The sequence below is a fragment of the Erigeron canadensis genome, chromosome 5, assembly GCF_010389155.1.
Source record: "Erigeron canadensis isolate Cc75 chromosome 5, C_canadensis_v1, whole genome shotgun sequence".
Classification (NCBI taxonomy): domain Eukaryota; kingdom Viridiplantae; phylum Streptophyta; class Magnoliopsida; order Asterales; family Asteraceae; genus Erigeron; species Erigeron canadensis.
The window spans coordinates 2023326-2042822 of NC_057765.1; the positions used below are offsets into that span (position 1 = coordinate 2023326).

Below are 19497 nucleotides of genomic sequence, written 5' to 3' on the forward strand. Positions count from 1 at the left end.
AGAAAATAAAATCTCGGAAACAGCATGTGGGTGACATTAAATTTTAGAGCTCTTAGAACAAGTACTATATTGGTCTTTAGTCTCAGTCTTGTATATTGTCAACTGTTACACTGTGTTCCATATTTAGATGGTTGTTTACAGGTTTGTATATACTAAGTTTTTTACATGATTATTCCTTGACATTTCCATGTAAGAGCTGGCAGTTATGAGATATTTCTCGATTTTTGCACATTTTCTGACGAATGGCACATTTTTAATATGACCAACACGTCTCAAGGAACCTGCAATAAGGGTTGTAGGAATTCGACCACATAACTATTAAATTAAAGACCTGTATCACAAGAATCTCGTATACTCAAAATTGTGCTTTCCTATCTAAAAGATCACTACAATTTATTAAATTTAATACAAGTTCAACTACATAAAATTGAACTTTCCTAGTTTTCTGTGGATACGAGAATGAAGGATACAACATGATAACTGAGAACCGTAAAATGGTAAATTGTACACGCAACTCACAAATTTTCCACCAACTTCAAAATATGTATAAGCAGCTTAAGGAGGTCAACATTGAAGTTAACAATATCGACACAACGTTCACACCATTGTTGTCAAGGATGCTGAGACCAGAGATCCTCTTCACAGTTGGTCCTGGTTTCGATACAACCTGAGAAGAAACAATTCATCAGGCAAATAAACATTTTAATATCTGGTATCCATTTGCAAGGATGTGATATAGATACCAAGATTTTAACCTCTAATAGTCTGAGTTAATCAAGCATTGTTGTGTTTTACTGTTACTAAGTGTCCATGTTATGTTGTATTGTTGCATTCTTTCTCTGGTAGATATAAGACTCATGTTTTTACTCATTCCATCACACTTTTTACACTTCAATGTCCTCTTAAATACCCTCTTACATTTTGTGGTAAACAATATTGGGATACAATCATACAATAAAATCTTTCATAGGATCAATTAAGGTGGCAATATAGACAGGTTGGTAAAAGGTCAAAACGGGTTTCTGGACACTTTTTGCCCATCTAAGTAATAGAGTAATAAATAAAAAATAATTTGTTAAATATGATTATAAAAAATAAACAATAGATAATATACTTTTTTTAACAAAGTGTTTAGGAGGTTCACGCAATAAATTGAGTTTGTGTTCGACCCATTAGTAAGTATATGGGCCAGAATTGCCACATCTAGGATCACTTCATCTCTCAATTTATTGTAAAAGAACTTTAGAAAATCTCTTTTTCTTAGCCCGGGACTCAAGTTTACCTAATGAAGTTTTAGTAACATGGAAATGAAGTGCCAAGGCCATACAGAAAAAGAAGCTTATAACGGTCTGATCAAACATTCTTTTAGGTCATGGAAGATGGGCAATTTTATAACTTTTTTTTGACAATTGACAGAAAATATTCAAAGATTGTCCTATACATACATCTGGTCAAATGTTGCAATTTGTGCTTAATGAAGTAACTTTTGGGTAGATGGCGTACCTTGTTACGCACACTACAAAATCCACTATATTGCACTGTAGCTCCTAAAATGGAGTCAATTAGACTTCCTGCAAGTCCTGCTGCCGCAGAAACAGGTATGACAAGCAGCTGCTTCAAGAAGGCATCGTTGGTGCAACTCTTTGTAAATAGTCCAGGTAAAACAAATGCGAGTCCAATCACGGTTCCGGCTGCAGCAGCTGCTTGAAGACCAGCTATAGTTACACCACCATTTGTACCCCTACGAACAGGCTGTTAAGAAAGAATTGAAAAGATCAATTCATAATTATGTACAAATATTGGCTTTAATGTCCAAACATCTGGTCTGGATGTATTTTGTACAAGGCTACGTTTTGGTCTAAGGCAGGATTGATGGGTCAAGCAGGTTGTGTAACAGGTTGAGGGGCCATTTTTTAAACAGGCTGGGTTGGGTTGACCTGCAATATGTTTTGCAACTTTGTCCTACTTTGAGAAAACCTTGTAAACAACAAATACAATGGTTATGATTACAAAAACACACAACGACAAATTGAAAAGCTATATTGCTATACAAAAGCATCGTCGAATAATAGCAGAAATGAAAAACGGTTCTAGTCTGAAGAGAAAGAGAACATATTCATCTACAAAAACTCAAACAAAATCTTGTAGGTGAACTTATTTCATATATACAGTTAGTGGAGAGCCGGAGACACATTTATTAGTACTGTTGAGTCTAGCAATGGCAATACAGTAACCAACAGTACACCTAAACACCAATCAAATGTAAGATGCTAAATGCAAATATATAAAACATATGGAGATAAGGATTACATTAAAGAAAACTGGAATATGGCATCATTAAAGCACAAAAGGACTCACCTTAAAGGTAGTAATCAACCGTGGCTGTTCATCACTGAGTACCCCAAGCTCAGAGGACCAAGTGTCTCCATTAGAGCACGAGTAATGACCAATCACACCACCAACAAGAGCTGTAATGATATATGATTCTTTTGAGTTCAAACAAAAATCTTGTGATGCTTTCAACTTCCAAAATGCTATAACTAAGACACTAGCAATTCCGCTGTTCGATAATACCTGTATCCTGTATAGATACAAGGGGCATAATGATAAAAAAAACATGTGACTCAGTTAATGGATATCAGATAAAATTATCGTAGTTCATAATTCAGATAAAAGGTGTAACGTATAAGCAATTTACACCAGATAAACATTAAGAAAGCAAATAGTTACACATAATTGATACAACTTGGCCCTTCAGAGAAAATCATATAAAATTATTCAAATTTGCCACTAACGCAATTCCTAGGAGTTACCTTAAACCTAATGACCCCCTTAGTCAATTAACCCCCCTTAGACCCTGGCAACTATGCCCAGCCACACGATATTGTAAATTTTATTGTTAACTTTCTCTAAAACATTTACAATCAGACTCAACACTTAACAAGGTCATGGAAAAAACTCATACGTGGTGGTAGAAATTGTATTAAAAACTCTAGAATCCTTTTCCTCTTTATATACAGGTCAAGCCATGGTCATTGGTGAGCAAGCATCACTAAATATAGTGAAGCACTCTCCAAACATATATGCAAACCACATCGACGTCCAATATAAGTATATAACTAATTCTTAAGAAGGACGAGTCGTGCAAAACAAGAAAGCCGCATAAACCAATGTGTAATTTACTCTACAATGAGTATATTCTAAAGAAAAATGACACAGAAAGTAACTCATTTAAAAATGTTATCATATGCAACAAATTTTCAAGATGTTTATTTCATTCTAAAGAGCATCCAAAACATTACCATTCGATGTTTATAAATTACTATTATCCGGTAAAATGATGACGTGGCAGCAGCGACACGTCATCAAAAATCCAGTGCCAAGTCACCAATTCATATAATTTTAATGTTTTGCATGATCATTAAGCTAAATTAACAGTTTAAAAGTGCACTTTGTATACAATAACATTTTCAAATAAAGTTCATCACATTCTTGTGACACTAATCCTCAAAAGTAATATTAAAAAAAGTTAAAATTAAAAAAAAGAGAGAGAAAGTTACCAATTTCGTTGACCGCCGGCTTTAAAGTCAGCATCAATACTTCTCTTTCTATCTTCACCCATTTTAGTCAGCTTTGATGATGTAAAGAAGAAAGCTAATAACATCGCTCCGAACCTACATATACATATAGTTACATACATATACACGTATAGGGTGACAATCAAATGAGAACCAACTTAAAATGAGAACAAATTAGAACACTTAAAAACTATATTTTGATGCATTAAAAGTCCATAAAACTGACATAGTGCATAACTAATTATCATTATTTAAGTGTTTAACAACCCATGGATCCGTCAAAATAAAAAAAAATCACTTTCGATAATATGCATCCAAGATGGATGCACAAAACAAAAAACGTAGATTTTTTCGATTTTGAATGATCAATATGTTGTTAAACACTTAAACAATAATACTTAGTCATGCACTATGCTAGTTTTATGGACTTTTAAGGCATCAAAATGATGTTTTTAAGTGTATTTTAAAAGTGTTGTTTTTAAGTGTATTTTAAAAGTGTTCTCACCGGAGTGTACCATATATATATAGGGAGATATATGTAATCAAAATGGAAAAGAACCTGTAATTGACGGAAAGATGAAGAGACATGACGAAAAGACCGGCGAAAGCACCGGAAAGATCAAGAGAGTGTTTTCTATAAGAATTAAAAGCGATGAGTGATGAAATTGTAACTGCGATTATCACTTGCTGCAACATCTCATTCTCCATTTTTATTATTATTATTATTATTATTTTATAAACGGATTAATAGAAGAAAAAAATAATGGTGTCACTGGTGTGATACTGTGATGTTTGTTTTGTTGATGCAAGTTGTTTTTGTGGTGGTTTTTTAGATGTTTAGTTGGTCGGTCCAAGTCAACAAAATGTCGCTGCATCTTTGTTTGTTTAATACAATGTCAAAAAAGTAGCAAACTGAAAATTAAATTAATCTAAATATAAATTAAATATACATATGTATCATATCATATCATATACAATAAATATATATACAATAAATATATATGAAGTGTGTTTGAGTAAGATATATACGTAAAATATTGGTTAAACTAAAAATATCTCCCTCGAGACCACAAAGCCGATGAGTTTTGGTAAACGGATTTGTCAGGTTAGGTAGCTCCGGGTCTAGAATTACCTAACCAAGGTCTTCAGATATTATGTTTTTGTTTATGTTTTCTTTCAAAATATATTCCAACACACTCTTTTAAATAAATCCACTTTGAAATTGAACATACATAAACTTCTCATATGTTGCCTAATATTGTTAAGGATTGTAGCATATATTATATAACTTTATAAGAACAAAAACCGACTTGATAGAATACTGAACAAGATGTTGGCGGGAACCTAATTAATTGGTGGACAATGATGTAAACCAGAAAGAAATGAAGCACCAATTGTTGTTGTACGCAATCCTTCCCCTACATTTTCTGTCCCATACTAAAGATTTTCATTTGACTCAAAGTTCCTCCTCTAGGCCAAGCTTGAATCACATCTAGAAGACTCAGTTGAACCATATAATCAAGTTCACAACTAGCCAAAGACCATGAAGTCGGAAGTTGAGTATCACAAATGACAACACTCTTAACGAAAAGTAGCACCCTTTATTACCAATCAAGATCTCAGCAACTATATAGAAGTACTTGGGGTTGACATCTGCATGAAACTCGTGTCCAAAATTTGCGACGAGGAGCTCAACAATTGGTGTATTACAAATACCAGATAAGACCATTTGAAGTGCCACATGTTCACTTAAGCTTACATATATGCACTTTTGGTAATGTCCATTGAAGAGATCTGACATTATAGGAACTCAATTTAACATTCGCACAAGCAAATAAACCGGGTCTAGTACAATATAGAATTTATAGATCCGTCATTGACTCCAAATGTTAGATATGGCAATATTTGATTAGGTTAATTTAACTTTATACAACTCCCTGGTTGGTTTCAATCAGACAGCAAACCAATACAAGAAAAAACGATCAATCATTTACAAGAGGAAATCAGTTTGTTTGCACATCAATATACCTCGAGTGTTTTTCAGATTAAAGTATCCACAGGCTGTGTTCTAGGTCTATCATTCATCTATGGACAAGTTTTGGAACACAAAGTACAAGGTTTCCTACTTCCTTTTCTAAAATGGTTCTACTGGTTAGGGGGAAGCAAACTAACGTTCTTTGTGTGTATGTATATCTTTATTTGCGGCTTCCTGCTGGATTCTACATAGGCTAGAACTCGTATTGTATTCTTACCGTCGGCAAAATTTTACAGTTCCTGCTCCTATATGCAAATAAGAGAACAGAATAAATCAGCAAAAAAGCAGAATGAGTAGCTACCAATAAATATTATAGCTGCAAGCCTGCAATGATGGTGAGGACAGACGGGTCCAAAATGGGTTGGGTCAAAATGGTTGGGTTAGGATGAACCACCAAATATCTTTATTTTTAATGCACGAGAAAAATTATACTTAATATGATTATTATATTATAAAAACTGAAGGATCAAAATTTGTTCATTGACTTTTTGGAAAAGGTGGAGAGCTTGATTATGTAATGTGCTACTTTTAAATTGCTCAACCCATTTGATCCATCCACATCTTAATTAAAATTTTTAACTTACTCGTTCGAGCCATTAATAATAAATTAATGCTCAAATCAACCCGTTTCACATAATCGGGTTGAAATTGACATGTGTGTAAAATAGAATTTCCCCAAAACGTTACGAATGTGAAAGAATGGTATTTAAATAATTACCTGCATTTACATTATATACAGATCAGGATGAAAGTCGGCATAATTCACTGGTTCATGAGCTTTTTGGCTCGAATTGAAAACCCTGCCAAGAATTCCTCACTAGCAAAAGTTAAAGGAAGCTCTTCGTCATCAAACAACTCTTCCCAATCATCATTTTCTTGATTTGTAGTGTTCTCTTCATTTGGAGTTTTGGGGTCCTTTGGTATATCCTTATACAAGTGCTTCAATATGAATAGTGCAGTATCAGGGTCTCTCCAGTATTTTCTGCAATGAAAGAAAGAGATGAGGGAAAGCCAATATATTCTTAGATTTCAGATATCACTCAGATAATACGAAGTGCATTTTCTGTAAAGTTTAAATCATTCTTATCAACGGGCATACTCCTTCCTTCCATGTACAGTGATGCTTAACTAGTGATCGGAAACTTTAACAATGGAGTATCTAATTTTATTTAAGTCACCAAAGAACAATCTTGATGTAACTTTGTGGAGGTGACAAACTGCCAATATCCAATTTTACTTATGAATGATGACTTAGGTTTTGCTTTATCTCTCTATAACAGGTAAAACATGTAAAATAAAATAACAAAACAAAAGCTAGAAAAATATATGTCAAACTAACAGAAAATTACCCAAGAAGTATATATAGTACATAAAAACAACCATAAAAATTTAAAAAATTGTCATAAGCTTATAATAATAGAAAATTTTTTAACAAATTTGGAACACCGACTATTTATAAGATATTTGTCAGGTCAGCCTAACCCAAGGATCCCACACCTCCTAAAATTTTGACATCTTAACATGGATTTGAACACTATTCAATGAAGCGAGCGTAAAAATGTCGCATCAAGATGCATAATTCTAGCCTTCTAGGTGTTTAATACTCTATGCATATATGTACAGGCTAGCATTAAAACATTTATGTACTTGAGTTCACGAAACACAGTCTACTCAAATAATCAAACTAACCAACAAAAAAAATTGTTAATCTAAAATGATTTTTAACAGTTTAAAACTGACAAAATCACCAAAATATGACATGGATTATATTTACTTACGTATGTGCTCCAACGGCTGATACGTATTGATGCGCAAATGTCTTATTCTGCATTAGCAAAAATTAAAGAGATGAGAATTTAGAGAAAAGAAATATCCATGGGAGCAAAAACATGAAAGAGGAGGGAAGCCTGTCACATATGCGAATGGGCATATCAACATAATGAATAGAGATATGTTAAGTAGATATATACAAAAGAATAAAGACTGACTGAAGTTAGCCATTTTATGCATATTGATTGGATATCAAACAGCCATAAATAGATGGGAGCATGTGGGTTATAAGATTCATTACGTTTAAAAAGTAGTATTAAGTAATTGGGCGAGTTGGGTAATGGGTGAGGTCAAAAATAGGTAACTTTCAGTTCAGTTCACAACAGGTTGGAGCCCCCTTGCAGTCCCTTGTTTTATGAAGTAATTAATAAACTACCTTATTACAATATAAGTAAAGAAATTTGTTAGATAGAATGATTTGTATGAAAATGGGCTCGATTATCCAGTAAAAAGTATAAGCAGAAGTCTACATATTGGTAGAAGAATAAGAATACATACTTGCAGCACATGATCGATTCGACCATCTTTACTGCCTGTTAACCTCTCCAACATTATCGCACCATACGATCTCTCAATTTCTTCAGGCTCTTCTGAAGCTTCTGCTAAGCCAGAATAATGGGGATAAATATAACGAACTAAAAGCTTGGTAAGAGACATCACCAAACAAATACGCTAAGTTCATATCAGTTAACGATGGGACTTGGTATACTTCAATTACCTTCATGATCATCACTATCTCTCGATTGACATACTGTTAGTACTTTAACCTGTAATTAGTAAAACACGGTTTACTTCCTACCATATAACAATAAGGTAAATTTTTTGGTTGTACAACACTATATCTTAGAATACATAGAATGATATTGGTAGGACAATTAGTAGCAACAACCTTTGCCAAGCTCATTTGCTCAACCACCACCTGAGAGCGTGCTGCAACTCTTTCTACAAATTCCTGTACCATCGTATATAAGCACTATTGTAAGAAAGGCCTAAATGCATAAATTAAAGATTGGGTCAGGCAAGTTGGTTCAAGTTGGCCTGTTAACACTTCTTCTCCACTTATTATAACCTAATTATGTGAAATAAATCTTCTACTTATGATTAAACAAAACAGTGCAACTACATTAATAATCAATCTTTGACAAAATTGATTAAGTAGGCTGAATAATTAAAGCACTGGATATTCAAACCATTCGACCTGTTTCTCTTCCATTTACCCTTTCAATCCATTTGAGAAAAATATTATCGAAATCGACCTATTAAAAGGTATAGATGGAATCACCACCTCTAGCAGGGGTGGAACAACTGTATAGCAGGTACCTGGTATCCAATATGCAGCCTCTTTCCACCTCTGTGATAAGGAATAATGACCGGACGTTTATCGATGTATTCCTTACAAACAAGTGGCTCTACTCTGAGCAAAATACCAAATTTAAATTACGTCAGGTGTCAAAACAGAAAGGAATTTGATTTAACATGAAAGGAACCATGTGAAAAGATTACAAGTGTGAAAGCAAAGTAATGATGTCAACAAGCAAATGTATATCAGTATATAAGGCACAGATTAGGACATACCTGTATGCCACTGGATCGTAAGGATGAAAAATATTAAACATCTGCCGACAACATGGCATCTCTTCAATTATATTTTCATCATTCCAATAATCTTTTCCTTTGCCTGTAGAAAACAGCAAAAACAAACTTTAAACACGATGATCATCATTTCCTGTGTTCCTATGCTTACAATGAAATGATCATGCCCTTGCGTTCTAAATTCACAACTTGGAAGATGAGGCAACTGGCAACAATTGAACTGTTCATGCTTATTCTTCCAAGTATCGTAGATCAGTAAGGGTATGAGACAAGAATTACCAATTCCAATACGGATGTTGCGTAGGGCAAGAAATACACCAAGAGGAGACCCAGCAGCAAAGAATGTATCAACCTGGCATGAAGATGATGTATAAGAATCAAAAGCAAAAGAACTTTTAATATATATTTTTTCATTTAGACTTGATGAGAAGCATTAGATTAACCTTTACCTTAAACATCAACTTGGTGTACTTTATATAGGGAGTGTAACTCTTCAGATTGCCATTTTCAGGAGGTGGAGAACTCTTGCTGACACTTTCATTCCTTTCAATTGAAGGTTCCTGCTTATTTTCTACTGAAATACAAAACAAACATACTGTCAAACTCCTAGAGAACCAATATAATATGATATTGTTAAACCAACTAAATGGGCATAAACATGGACCAGTACCTCGAGCTCTATGTGATTCTAAGTCTTTAATCCTAGCATTCAAAGAATCAATCTGCAAGAGTAAGAGCAGATGAATAAGTAGGGTAAAAGAAAGAACCATTTGATAGAACGCAGAGTGGCAAAACTTCATGACCTCTTCCTTGAGTGATTTGATAACTATGTTTTCATCGGTCTTGTTGATTTCCTCATCAATTTGATTTGAGTTCCCTGTTAATACATCACTATTGGTTCCAGTGATTTCATCTAAAGCAAAATTCTTCTGAGATTTCCTTTCATTACAATCATCACCAGACTGTACTCCAACTTCTGACCGCGGACTATCTTGTTTCTCATAGTCCAACAATAAATTTTGATCTGAGACCGATAATGGAGAGCCAGGCTCTTTGGCTTGCATTTCAGGGAGTATAGCTTCTGAGCAAGCATTTGTGATGTCCTTTGTAGAAGAAGCTACCATGTCCATACTCGGTTTATTTGTTGTTAATTCTTTTTCCAATGAGTCTAAGGACGAATCAAACTCAGGAGAAATTTCGTGGTTTTGGTCCTTGTACATCCATTCCAATGGGAATGGGGAAGATAAAGTCTCTTGGTGACACAGTATGTCAAAGGAGAGGACACTTCCTAAGGAATGGCCATATAAGGAAACCTGCAAGAAAACAATAAGCATAAGAATAAGCCTAGGGCTGCAAAAGAGTATAGATTATATCAAGTTATTCCGACTCATTTAAGTCGATCGTTATTAAGATCAACGTCAAGTATGAATGTATAAAATAAGCTCAGACATATAAGAAGTCAAGTTTATAAGAGTACCCCTACTGATCTGTGTAATACACACACATACATATAAGAACCGCATAGAACTTAAGAACAACCCCAATTGATAATTAATATGCACATACACACACATAAAGATATACATAGAATACTTGCATGTCACTTGCATCTCTAACACACTCTTGCCTGAGGTCTTTTTGAAAGCAACCTCGCAACCATCCGGTGGAGATATTGGTGTGTGTATATACATATACTTGCATGTCACTCTTGCCCGAGTGAGTATTACATTTATAGAAAACTTGCATGTCACTCTTGCCCGAGTGAATATTGGTGTGTGTATATACATATGTATATTACATTATCGAATACTTGCATGTCACTCTTGTCGAGTGAATATTGGTGTGTGTATACACATTTACTAAGTTATCGTTTAAACTAAATGGGGATCGTCGATCCACGCGATCCCAATGGGTTTTGGTAAATGGTGACCTGCCGGGTTTGGTAGCAGGTTTTATAATCGGGGTCAGGGATTACCTAAACCCTGTTGTCATCCCTTGCCCAATCTAAGCCAATAGATAAAAAAAAATAGATTCCAAACTAGTAAGTGTGCATGCGTGATTACATGTGCATGCATTTATTCACAAATGATTGTTTATTTTCTCACGTGATCTTGACCCTTACATTTATTGATACAAGGGCATATATTGGTTCTTAGTTCTCAAGTTTTTTGTGTGTACATATAAACACACACATACGCATAAAGACATAACAAACAAATAATTCGGCAAGGCTACAAACAAACCAAGTTTGGACAAGCGCAAGTCAAGTTGGTGTTCGAGTTATTCGAGCGCAAATTCGACTTGTGATATCAAGCTCCAAAAGTGTATGGTTAATAAAGCATGGTTTTAAATAAACACTTCTGAGCCCTTACATTAAGCTCGTTCTTCCTCGATGAGAGCTCAAGCCTGTTATGAAGGCTCGACAAGGCACAAGCTAGAGCTCAAGCCTGTCATGCAGGCTCGACAAGCTGTCCAATTGAGTTTGAGCTTAGCTTAATTTAGCGTGGCTTGCAGCCTTATGAATACCCTTACAATGTGACATCAGCTGTAAGGGTTTCAAATACACATCACATTCTAGGAAAATGCATGACCCACCAGTTACATACCTTTCCATCATAACCAGGATTTCTCTTTAGAAACTTCATATACAACCTGTTCAATTGATTAGATACCTGCAGAGATCATTAAAATATTAATGTAAATCCTCGAAGCAAATACATGTGAATATTAAAGAGAAAATTCATTGAAAATCATGAGGTGGTTAGAAACTGCAAAAATCATTAGAAATTAATTTAAAACCTCGAAGCTTATATATGTGAAGTACAAAGATAAGCTTCATTGAATCTCGGGGTGGTAAGTTATTTACTAATGGAGTGGGTCAAACATTAGTAGTATATTTAACTTGAAACATTAACACACACAAACACACCTGTCATTGTTCTGACTGTGCATACAATGATTCTCCCTTACTATAATGTAATTATAAACTGAAGTTACACCTCCTCTAACGGATACAGACGACCAAATCTAACTCTATGTTTTGTGTCATTTTTGTGCTTTATAACTTATCAAAAGATGCCAATCAACCATTTACTTTTAGTCTTAAAAATGCCACTGGCTAGTTTATTTAGTGACAACGTGGTTGAAGTCTCTCCCAAAACCCCGGCCTTCTCTTGTTCTTAGCTCATTCTCACATGCATAAAATGTTGTTATCGTATTCTAGTACGCTTTTGAATAAATATTCGCGTTTTTTGTTCATCGTAAGTTATCTTCCCTAATATTTAATTTTTCCTATTTAGTATGTATAGAAACGAAAATGGCATCTATAAATACTAAATTGGTTCCACTTCTGCACTATCAAATACGTTAACATCTTTACATATCCCCCCCAACACAGAAATTCCCATATCTTTCTTGGTTGGACCACCTGGCGAACTCGATCTTCCCCCCATATTAAGGACAAGTAACGCAAAAGACTAAAATACTCCTGACTTATTACTACTCCACCCACCTCCTTAAGTGAATTCCCAACAAAACCCTTAATGAACTAATTTACAAAGTCTATCCCTCAACTCCTAAAATGATACACCTCCTTTTACACCAATAACCTACGCTACTCCCCATCGTCGCCACCACCAGTTGCCTATGTAGTCATATTCGGTGGGATCCCAGTGGGATTTCAGTTTTCAGTCCTAAAGTGAGATCCCAGTCCAAATATTGATTTCGGTCCAAATTTCGGTGGGATTTCTGTTTAGATTTTTTTTGGTCCAAACTTAAACACAACATAATAAACACTAATTTTTACAAAGTATTATCACTAATCTATCAAATATTGAACCATTTAAGCTTGACTTTTATTATTTCTATTAAGTATTAAGCATTAATTATTTATATCTTGCATAATATTGAAATCCCACCGAAATCCCAGATCCCACCAATATCAGTATTTGAACGAAACACCGAAATCCGGGTCTTTAACTACTTATCCAGTCGCCACGCCAGCCGTCGCCACCACCACGCCAACCGTCGCCACCACCACCTGTCACCAACCGCCTCTGAGACCACCACCAGTTGCCGCCGCCACCACCACACCGTCGCTTTGCACAAGGTCCCCTCTAGTAATTATTGATATCCCCAAGCAATGTATATGAGTGATGTAGGAAATTTAACATTTCACCTTTGTGACTAGATAAAACAAGGTTTAGTGATACAAACCCAACTCATAATAGGCTCGCATCATGCCAAAAGCTAAGTGTAGAACTCACTCCCAAAAGCTAGCTCAAAGGAGGAGGGAACACCTAGGCTTATAAACCACCAACCAATCCCATACTTGACCGATGTGGGATCATATCATTTAGGCAAGAAATGTGTATGTTTTCTTAAAACTCAAGAAGATTCCACATTGCTCAACGCTCAGGAAATGGGTGTACCAAAACAAGGGCACTCTGACAGGTCCTTGTTCATCTCTATAACAGTGACATCAAAAGTACCAAGTTTTCTTTTTCCTGAATTATAATTCTAACTACCTTTAGACAAGAACCATCATTAAGCTACTTAAACTTCAAATGTTCAAGCTTGCATCACTAATAAGTAAAAATTCAATGAAGAATGAGGATACAGAGCGAAAAGGACAAGAGGCAATAATGCATGAACATACCGAGTCAATGATATCCTGGCAGTAGATTGGGCTCATGTAGTATAGCACATCATGAACAGTTGCACTCAATGTTACTCGCAACCCACGCACACCAGGTAATGTGCATTTTTCTACAGCAGATTCACCACTGAGCTTTAAGTCTCTCCTCCACTGGAATTTTACATAGATCAATCATATCAAGAATATTAACAAAACAATTCTTTCAACTCCCATCATCTTGTATAGGAAGATATCCATAAGACGGAAAGTGTATGCAAAAATTATCTTTGAAACTATGACTGGTAATATTGACACGTTTTCTAATGTAAGGGTTGAGTTGACATCTGTTTTATCTGGAACGGGTCAAATACGTAAGATTAATAGTAAAACTGAAAAGTAAAAAAGAGATGATAATAAAAAACCCATTGCTAAAATGGAACAAGTCAAATGAATCAGAAGCCACCCAAAGTCTTTTTTTAGCATAAAACCTCTTGAATCACTTTGTTTAAAAAGATAATCATTATTGGCATAATAGAATCTTATGATCATATTTAACCCACTAACTATTCATGGAAAACATAATAATATTATAACAGAAGTTGGACAAAATATATTTTAGGTCAACCCTACCTGGCATGGAATGAAAAGAACTCTTTGGGTTCCACGTTGATAAGATGTTAGGTGCAGATCGGCAAGGCTTTCTGTAAGTTGCCGGAAAGTGCCAACGTCATCAACTAAATTTGCTTTCTGCAACCTTTGACCGATACCATGAACCATGAATACTAGATGCCGAACTGGGACCTGTTAAAGTTTAATGACCAAAGAATATTAATGCATGCAGGTTTACAGTTAATAAATCGGTCCATTGAAGCATCTCAACAGAAATATACATCAATTTTTTAAGGCAAGGGAATATAGATGTGACCACGGAGAAATCGTTTTTCTTAACAGTTTTAGATGTAAAAAAAGAGAGCTGATTAAAAGGCCACTGGTCTTACCAGTGAGCAGTAATCGTCCCTTTCTTCTTCTTTTTGCTGACGTAACTCATCCTGTTACCAGAAATTATAAACTAAGATACAAAAGATCTTTTCCAGCAGTGAAAATAAAGGATATGTCAGTAAAGTAAAACACAGGAATATCTCAGCATCATTCATAGAGATTGGCCACTGGAAATGATACAGAGATAATTTATTGCAAAAGATTAAAAATGGTTCACATGGGTCAAGTGTATTTTCAAATGCAAAAAACTTAATAATTCGTTTTATAAAAAATATCTATAGCTATTAATACTAAACTTTTGTAATCATATTTGACAAACTAAAAGTTATTCTGGTCAACCCAACCCATCCCTTGGTAGAATTGTATAAATTTTGACCTGAAACCATTACCTAGCCGGCCAGCCCACCCGACATGCCCTAATTGCCACCTCTGTATAAAACTATAAAAGGTTGCGAACTAACATGTTAACTGCATACAATGACCAAAATTTGTCTGTTTCAGAAATTTAAACTCGTTTCCAACAGTAAAAAAAACACACAAGTCGATCAACTACAAAGCCGTTATCCCACGGATATTTGTGTTCGAAACCTCCCCCCTCTCCCCTCAATCCACCCACTACACATTCACACAACAAAAACTATGCAATTTATACCTGGGTTGGCTTTGGTGACTGAGATGGAGCATACCCACGCCTTACTTTGATGGCAGTCCCTCCAATATTAACTATGCCAGCAAATCCATGCGAAGGAACATTTAGCCAAGCATCCCAAGTATCATCCTCTCCCGTAAATAGAGCATGTAACCCCTGTAAAAAAATAAATATTTCATTCGATGCTCATATGAAAAGGGACAATAATAAAAGGTAAACTTCAAGCACCAACATACAGGGCTAGACCCTTGCATATCAACCCGGGCTGCAAATAATCCAGATGGTTGAAATGTTCTACGGTGCCATATCTGAAAAGAAGAAATTAGCCCGACCATAACACTTGCAAAAAAAATTGAAATGAACCACCATAATATAAAAGTAATGCAGTACACTTATTATAATCCAAATGGTTGAAATGTTCTGAGGTGCCATATCTAAAAAGAAAAAAATTTAGTCGACCATAAAAGAAAGCAATTCGAGCCGACTCATTGGTCAAAATGAACCGCTGTCACATAAAAGTAATGCAAAAGTCCAGCTATTTTACTTTAAGAAATGTTAAGTTGAAGAAGAGAAGGTTAAAAAAATGATAACCGCGAGTATAAACATTGAACTATGAGCTTCCTTGAAAGAGAGAAGCACCAATGACTAATGAGAGTTGCTAATCTTGACCCATTTGATTACGGATTGTTTGATTTGTGGTATGTTTATCTTTGACAGGTCAGAGAGTTAGCAACAGAAATGAATGGGGCCAAATGGTTCAAACAGGTCTATTCAAAAATGTCTACTGAACTTGCACTAACATAGTTTTTGTAAACATACTTAACAGTATTGATCTATAAAATAGTTATAGAAACATAGAGAAGAAGTGTTCCAGAGTCCAGACCAATATGATCCATACCATTTGGCAAGTTACCAAGCCACCCAATCTAACACTTCTACACAAATGTTTGATATAGATCACTAACCCGACTGTGATAAGCAAACTCCAGCTGTTCAGCGATATCCTCGCGGAGTGGAAGCCAATCAAGACTCCCTTTACGAGCAAACCAATGGCCCCTAAGGACCCGCCGATTGTCACCATTCCAATAAACAGGAAAACTCTGTCTTTTTAATAAGTCTACCTGCAGTAGTGACATACAACAAGGAAGTAATGGTACCTCCTTAAGAGCTAAGATAATTTCCAAATGCAACAAATACACACATAAGTATATTACATTAGATGAACCATGTTTTTTACTTTTCTCCATCCTCCAAAAATACTAAGAAATGAATGGAACACAAAGGGGGTTTGCATCGAGGGACTGACACATGATTCACAAATATGGATTCTAAGGTCACACTAGCCACATGAAGAGGGGTGTCCTCTTATAAGCCCATAGACAGGTTGTAAACTTAATAATTAAAACCTTACAAGCTACCCCCATTTGATCTCTCAGTTAACAATAAAGAAGATTCAAGAGATCAACTTTTGGCAATACGCATAGATGTATCATGCATGTCCATATTGACACCTAAAAGGGACATTACATAAGACATATTAACTATATTTATGGAGGTCAACAAACGAAACAGAATCTACTTATAATCACATTATGAACACTAAAGCCCAAAACCTATTATGATAATTACACTCCATACAGAGAATAAAAGAGACAACACCTCATACAAGCCTCCTTTCACTGGGACACCAACCCTCTCTTCCTCATCTACATGTACTTTGCTTGACTTAGTGCCAGGTAATTCAGGAGGTGATGACCATGGATCTGACTTAAGAGGTGAAGAAACTGACCCTTTTGGACCAACGCTACATTCACCATACTCTCTCCACCAGTTGGAGAGCAACTCCTCTTCTCGCTGCATATGTAGTACGTAAATCAGTAATTGCCTTGACACCGGTGCATGCATATAAAAATCTCTGTTACTCAAGAGTACAGAAGTAAAAATGCGAAGGAAAAAATAAATACTCCAATACGAAACATTCTGCCGAGTGAAACAGGGAACAGATGGTATGACCTGCAAAAATGAAGCCTCTATAGCAAGAGAATCCCTCATACCAAATCGAAAATAATCACCTTTCCCTACTACTTCTGTGAGCGGGAGAGCAGCAGCTAACTCTATATACAAGAAATGGCAGCAATAATGAATCAATACACAGATAAACACATACAGAGAAGAAAAAATTCCCGTGACTTGAATGGATTATGAATTATGGTATAAGCAAGATCAAAGAAAGATTCTGGCTGCAAAGATAACCATGAAAGACTGAAAACTATGTAGATGTTTTTACCAACATAACTACACACAAAAATGACATCAAAAGGAATTAATAAATAGTTAAAAATGTGCCTGTGACCTAAATGGGTTACATATGACATCACATGTAAGGTCTGAAAAGGATTCTTCCCTGAAAGATAACCATGAGAAATTGAAAATTATATAGATGTTTCCTACCAGCATATCCAGACTCAAGATGTATACACGACATACGGCATGCAAGATAAAAGCAAACGAATACGATTTGGAAATTGAACCTATAGGATGTGTCAATGAAAACATTTTAAGTTTCTTAGCTTTCTTGATCACTTCTCTATTCAGTTTCTCATCTCGTCATTCTTGAATCCCAACTTTGTGCACGAACAAAAGTGTCAAAGAATGCAAGGTCCAGGAACAAAATTCTCAGATGGAAAATACCATAATTATGAGTTTGAAGAAAACAGAAACTACCAAAACCATAAAGTAAATAGCATAGAAGAAAATCAAATTACAAAAATGAACCTAACATGAATCTCACCACCCATAACAACCATGAAGGACTGGAAAGCTACTGCTACTCATTTTCCTAACACCCAGTAAATACCTTGTCGCCAAACGTGCTCCTTGTAAAGTAAACCCACGTCATGTAGCCCATCTAGGAGTTGGAACCTCATCATACCATATCCCATCCTTAGAATACTATGAACACTTAGAATACTATGAACTAGTACGCAACTTGATACGAGCTAGCTTCCGCTTAACGACAGACAATAACTGATATGAGGAGACCATTTCAACAATCCTTTAATACGATGTACTTCAGGGTTATGAATTTGCAACTAAAAGTTTGCTTTAGATTAATTTCCATATACCACATAGGCATTCAAATTCTGCATAATAGCAGTCAACTTTGTATTACTAACAAAAATTTGACTAAAAGATTGCATCTTACAACTATGATCTAACCCAACTTAACGCTTTTCAACTAAATAAGACTCGGTTTTCAATCTTATTCCCTTCAAAATTTAGTAAAACTTACTAACTACATGGGAACATACTAGGGTTGTAAACGAACCAAACGACCACGATAATCAGGGCATGTAATAATGAAAAAAGACTCACCATTTTGCATCATAGGGGTTTTAGAGAAGTACCATCTAACATCACCCCCATCAGATGGGCTTCTAGTCTGTGCAAGATACTTTTGCCTCCCTTCAAACTGCTGTATCTCACCAATCAATCTCCTTATATTCGAAGGCGTATTTCGCAACATAGCAGAAGTTGCAGCCGCATCATACTTCCCACTGCTTTCTGGCATTGTAAACTTGGTTCAGACAATTTATCAAACACTTGGTGTGCAGTTTCTCAAAACCATCAAAAAGGTTCACTGCTTTAACAAACTTTCACTCCAAATTGTACCAAAATTAGACATGCAAATTAGATTGGATCAAACATAGAAAGTTGAATTTGGGTTTTGATAACAAATTATTTTTGGGGGTTTAGGGTTTTCAAGATTTAAACTGGATATGAAGTTAATTTGAGTTTGAAAGTCTATAATGATTTATTTATTAGACAAAATGGGGAGGCAAATGAAGAAGTTAGTAGAATATGTGTAGATGAAGTCTGGCATATTCTTAAAAACAGGACAGGCAGACTTTTCTGTATGTGAATATGCTTATGTTTTTTTAATCAGCCCGAACACTCGGGGGTAGTCGTGCCCAAACCCAAAAACTATCCCAAACTCGAAACTAAAACCAAACCGGTTTTTGTCAATAAGATCAAAAACTGGTTTTGACCAAACCCGTATGGTTTGAAATTGGTTTTAGTCAAAGTTTGACAAAAAATTCTTTTTTTATTGTCCACAAATCGAACCTGACTCGATCTCAAACTAGTCTCAACTCGATCCTAGGACCCAACAACAAAC

At 35.4% G+C, this 19497-nt stretch overlaps 2 protein-coding genes across 3 annotated transcripts; both read right to left on the reverse strand.

Moving 5' to 3' along the window:
• Positions 1 to 293: 293 nt before the first annotated feature.
• LOC122600289 (protein PGR) lies at positions 294 to 4382 on the reverse strand. The gene is made up of 5 exons (XM_043772992.1): positions 4138 to 4382; positions 3561 to 3674; positions 2359 to 2581; positions 1504 to 1752; positions 294 to 667 (listed from the first exon to the last, which is right to left on the reverse strand). Exons 1-5 carry the CDS (start codon positions 4284 to 4286, stop codon positions 536 to 538), a joined length of 867 nt encoding a protein of 288 aa, XP_043628927.1. The 5' UTR covers positions 4287 to 4382; the 3' UTR covers positions 294 to 535.
• A 1163-nt stretch (positions 4383 to 5545) lies between these two features.
• On the reverse strand, positions 5546 to 19178 carry LOC122602032 (phospholipase SGR2-like). 2 transcript variants are annotated; one of them, XM_043774766.1, is made up of 22 exons: positions 18696 to 19178; positions 17334 to 17434; positions 16980 to 17174; positions 16286 to 16441; positions 15557 to 15628; positions 15324 to 15476; positions 14671 to 14721; positions 14303 to 14473; positions 13694 to 13843; positions 11643 to 11708; positions 9840 to 10349; positions 9707 to 9758; positions 9486 to 9607; positions 9316 to 9388; positions 9019 to 9121; positions 8764 to 8857; positions 8333 to 8395; positions 8162 to 8210; positions 7942 to 8042; positions 7392 to 7438; positions 6332 to 6595; positions 5546 to 5858 (listed from the first exon to the last, which is right to left on the reverse strand). In XM_043774766.1, the coding sequence occupies exons 1-21, from the start codon at positions 18889 to 18891 to the stop codon at positions 6376 to 6378; spliced, it is 2745 nt and encodes a 914-aa protein (XP_043630701.1). In that variant the 5' UTR covers positions 18892 to 19178; the 3' UTR covers positions 5546 to 5858; positions 6332 to 6375. The 2 variants fall into 2 exon arrangements, with proteins under 2 accessions (XP_043630701.1, XP_043630700.1); XM_043774765.1 differs by having other exon boundaries at positions 9486 to 9610; positions 18696 to 19177.
• Between the last annotated feature and the right edge of the window lie 319 nt (positions 19179 to 19497).

What these genes read in the sequence shown, in the direction of transcription:
- LOC122600289 (XM_043772992.1), bottom strand. Translation starts at nt 4,286, where the DNA reads ATGGAGAATGAGATGTTGCAGCAAGTGATAATCGCAGTTACAATTTCA. An exon ending in CATCTTTCCGTCAATTACAG is followed by an intron (nt 3,675 to 4,137) that starts GTTCTTTTCCAT and finishes ATGTATATGTAG; the next exon opens with GTTCGGAGCGATGTTATTAG. An exon ending in GGTTGATTACTACCTTTAAG is followed by an intron (nt 1,753 to 2,358) that starts GTGAGTCCTTTT and finishes CTTTCTTAACAG; the next exon opens with CCTGTTCGTAGGGGTACAAA.
- LOC122602032 (XM_043774765.1), bottom strand. Translation starts at nt 18,891, where the DNA reads ATGCCAGAAAGCAGTGGGAAGTATGATGCGGCTGCAACTTCTGCTATG. An exon ending in AGTTTGCTTATCACAGTCGG is followed by an intron (nt 15,629 to 16,285) that starts GTTAGTGATCTA and finishes TCTTCTTTTCAG; the next exon opens with ATATGGCACCGTAGAACATT. An exon ending in GCCAGGATATCATTGACTCG is followed by an intron (nt 11,709 to 13,693) that starts GTATGTTCATGC and finishes TGATCTCTGCAG; the next exon opens with GTATCTAATCAATTGAACAG.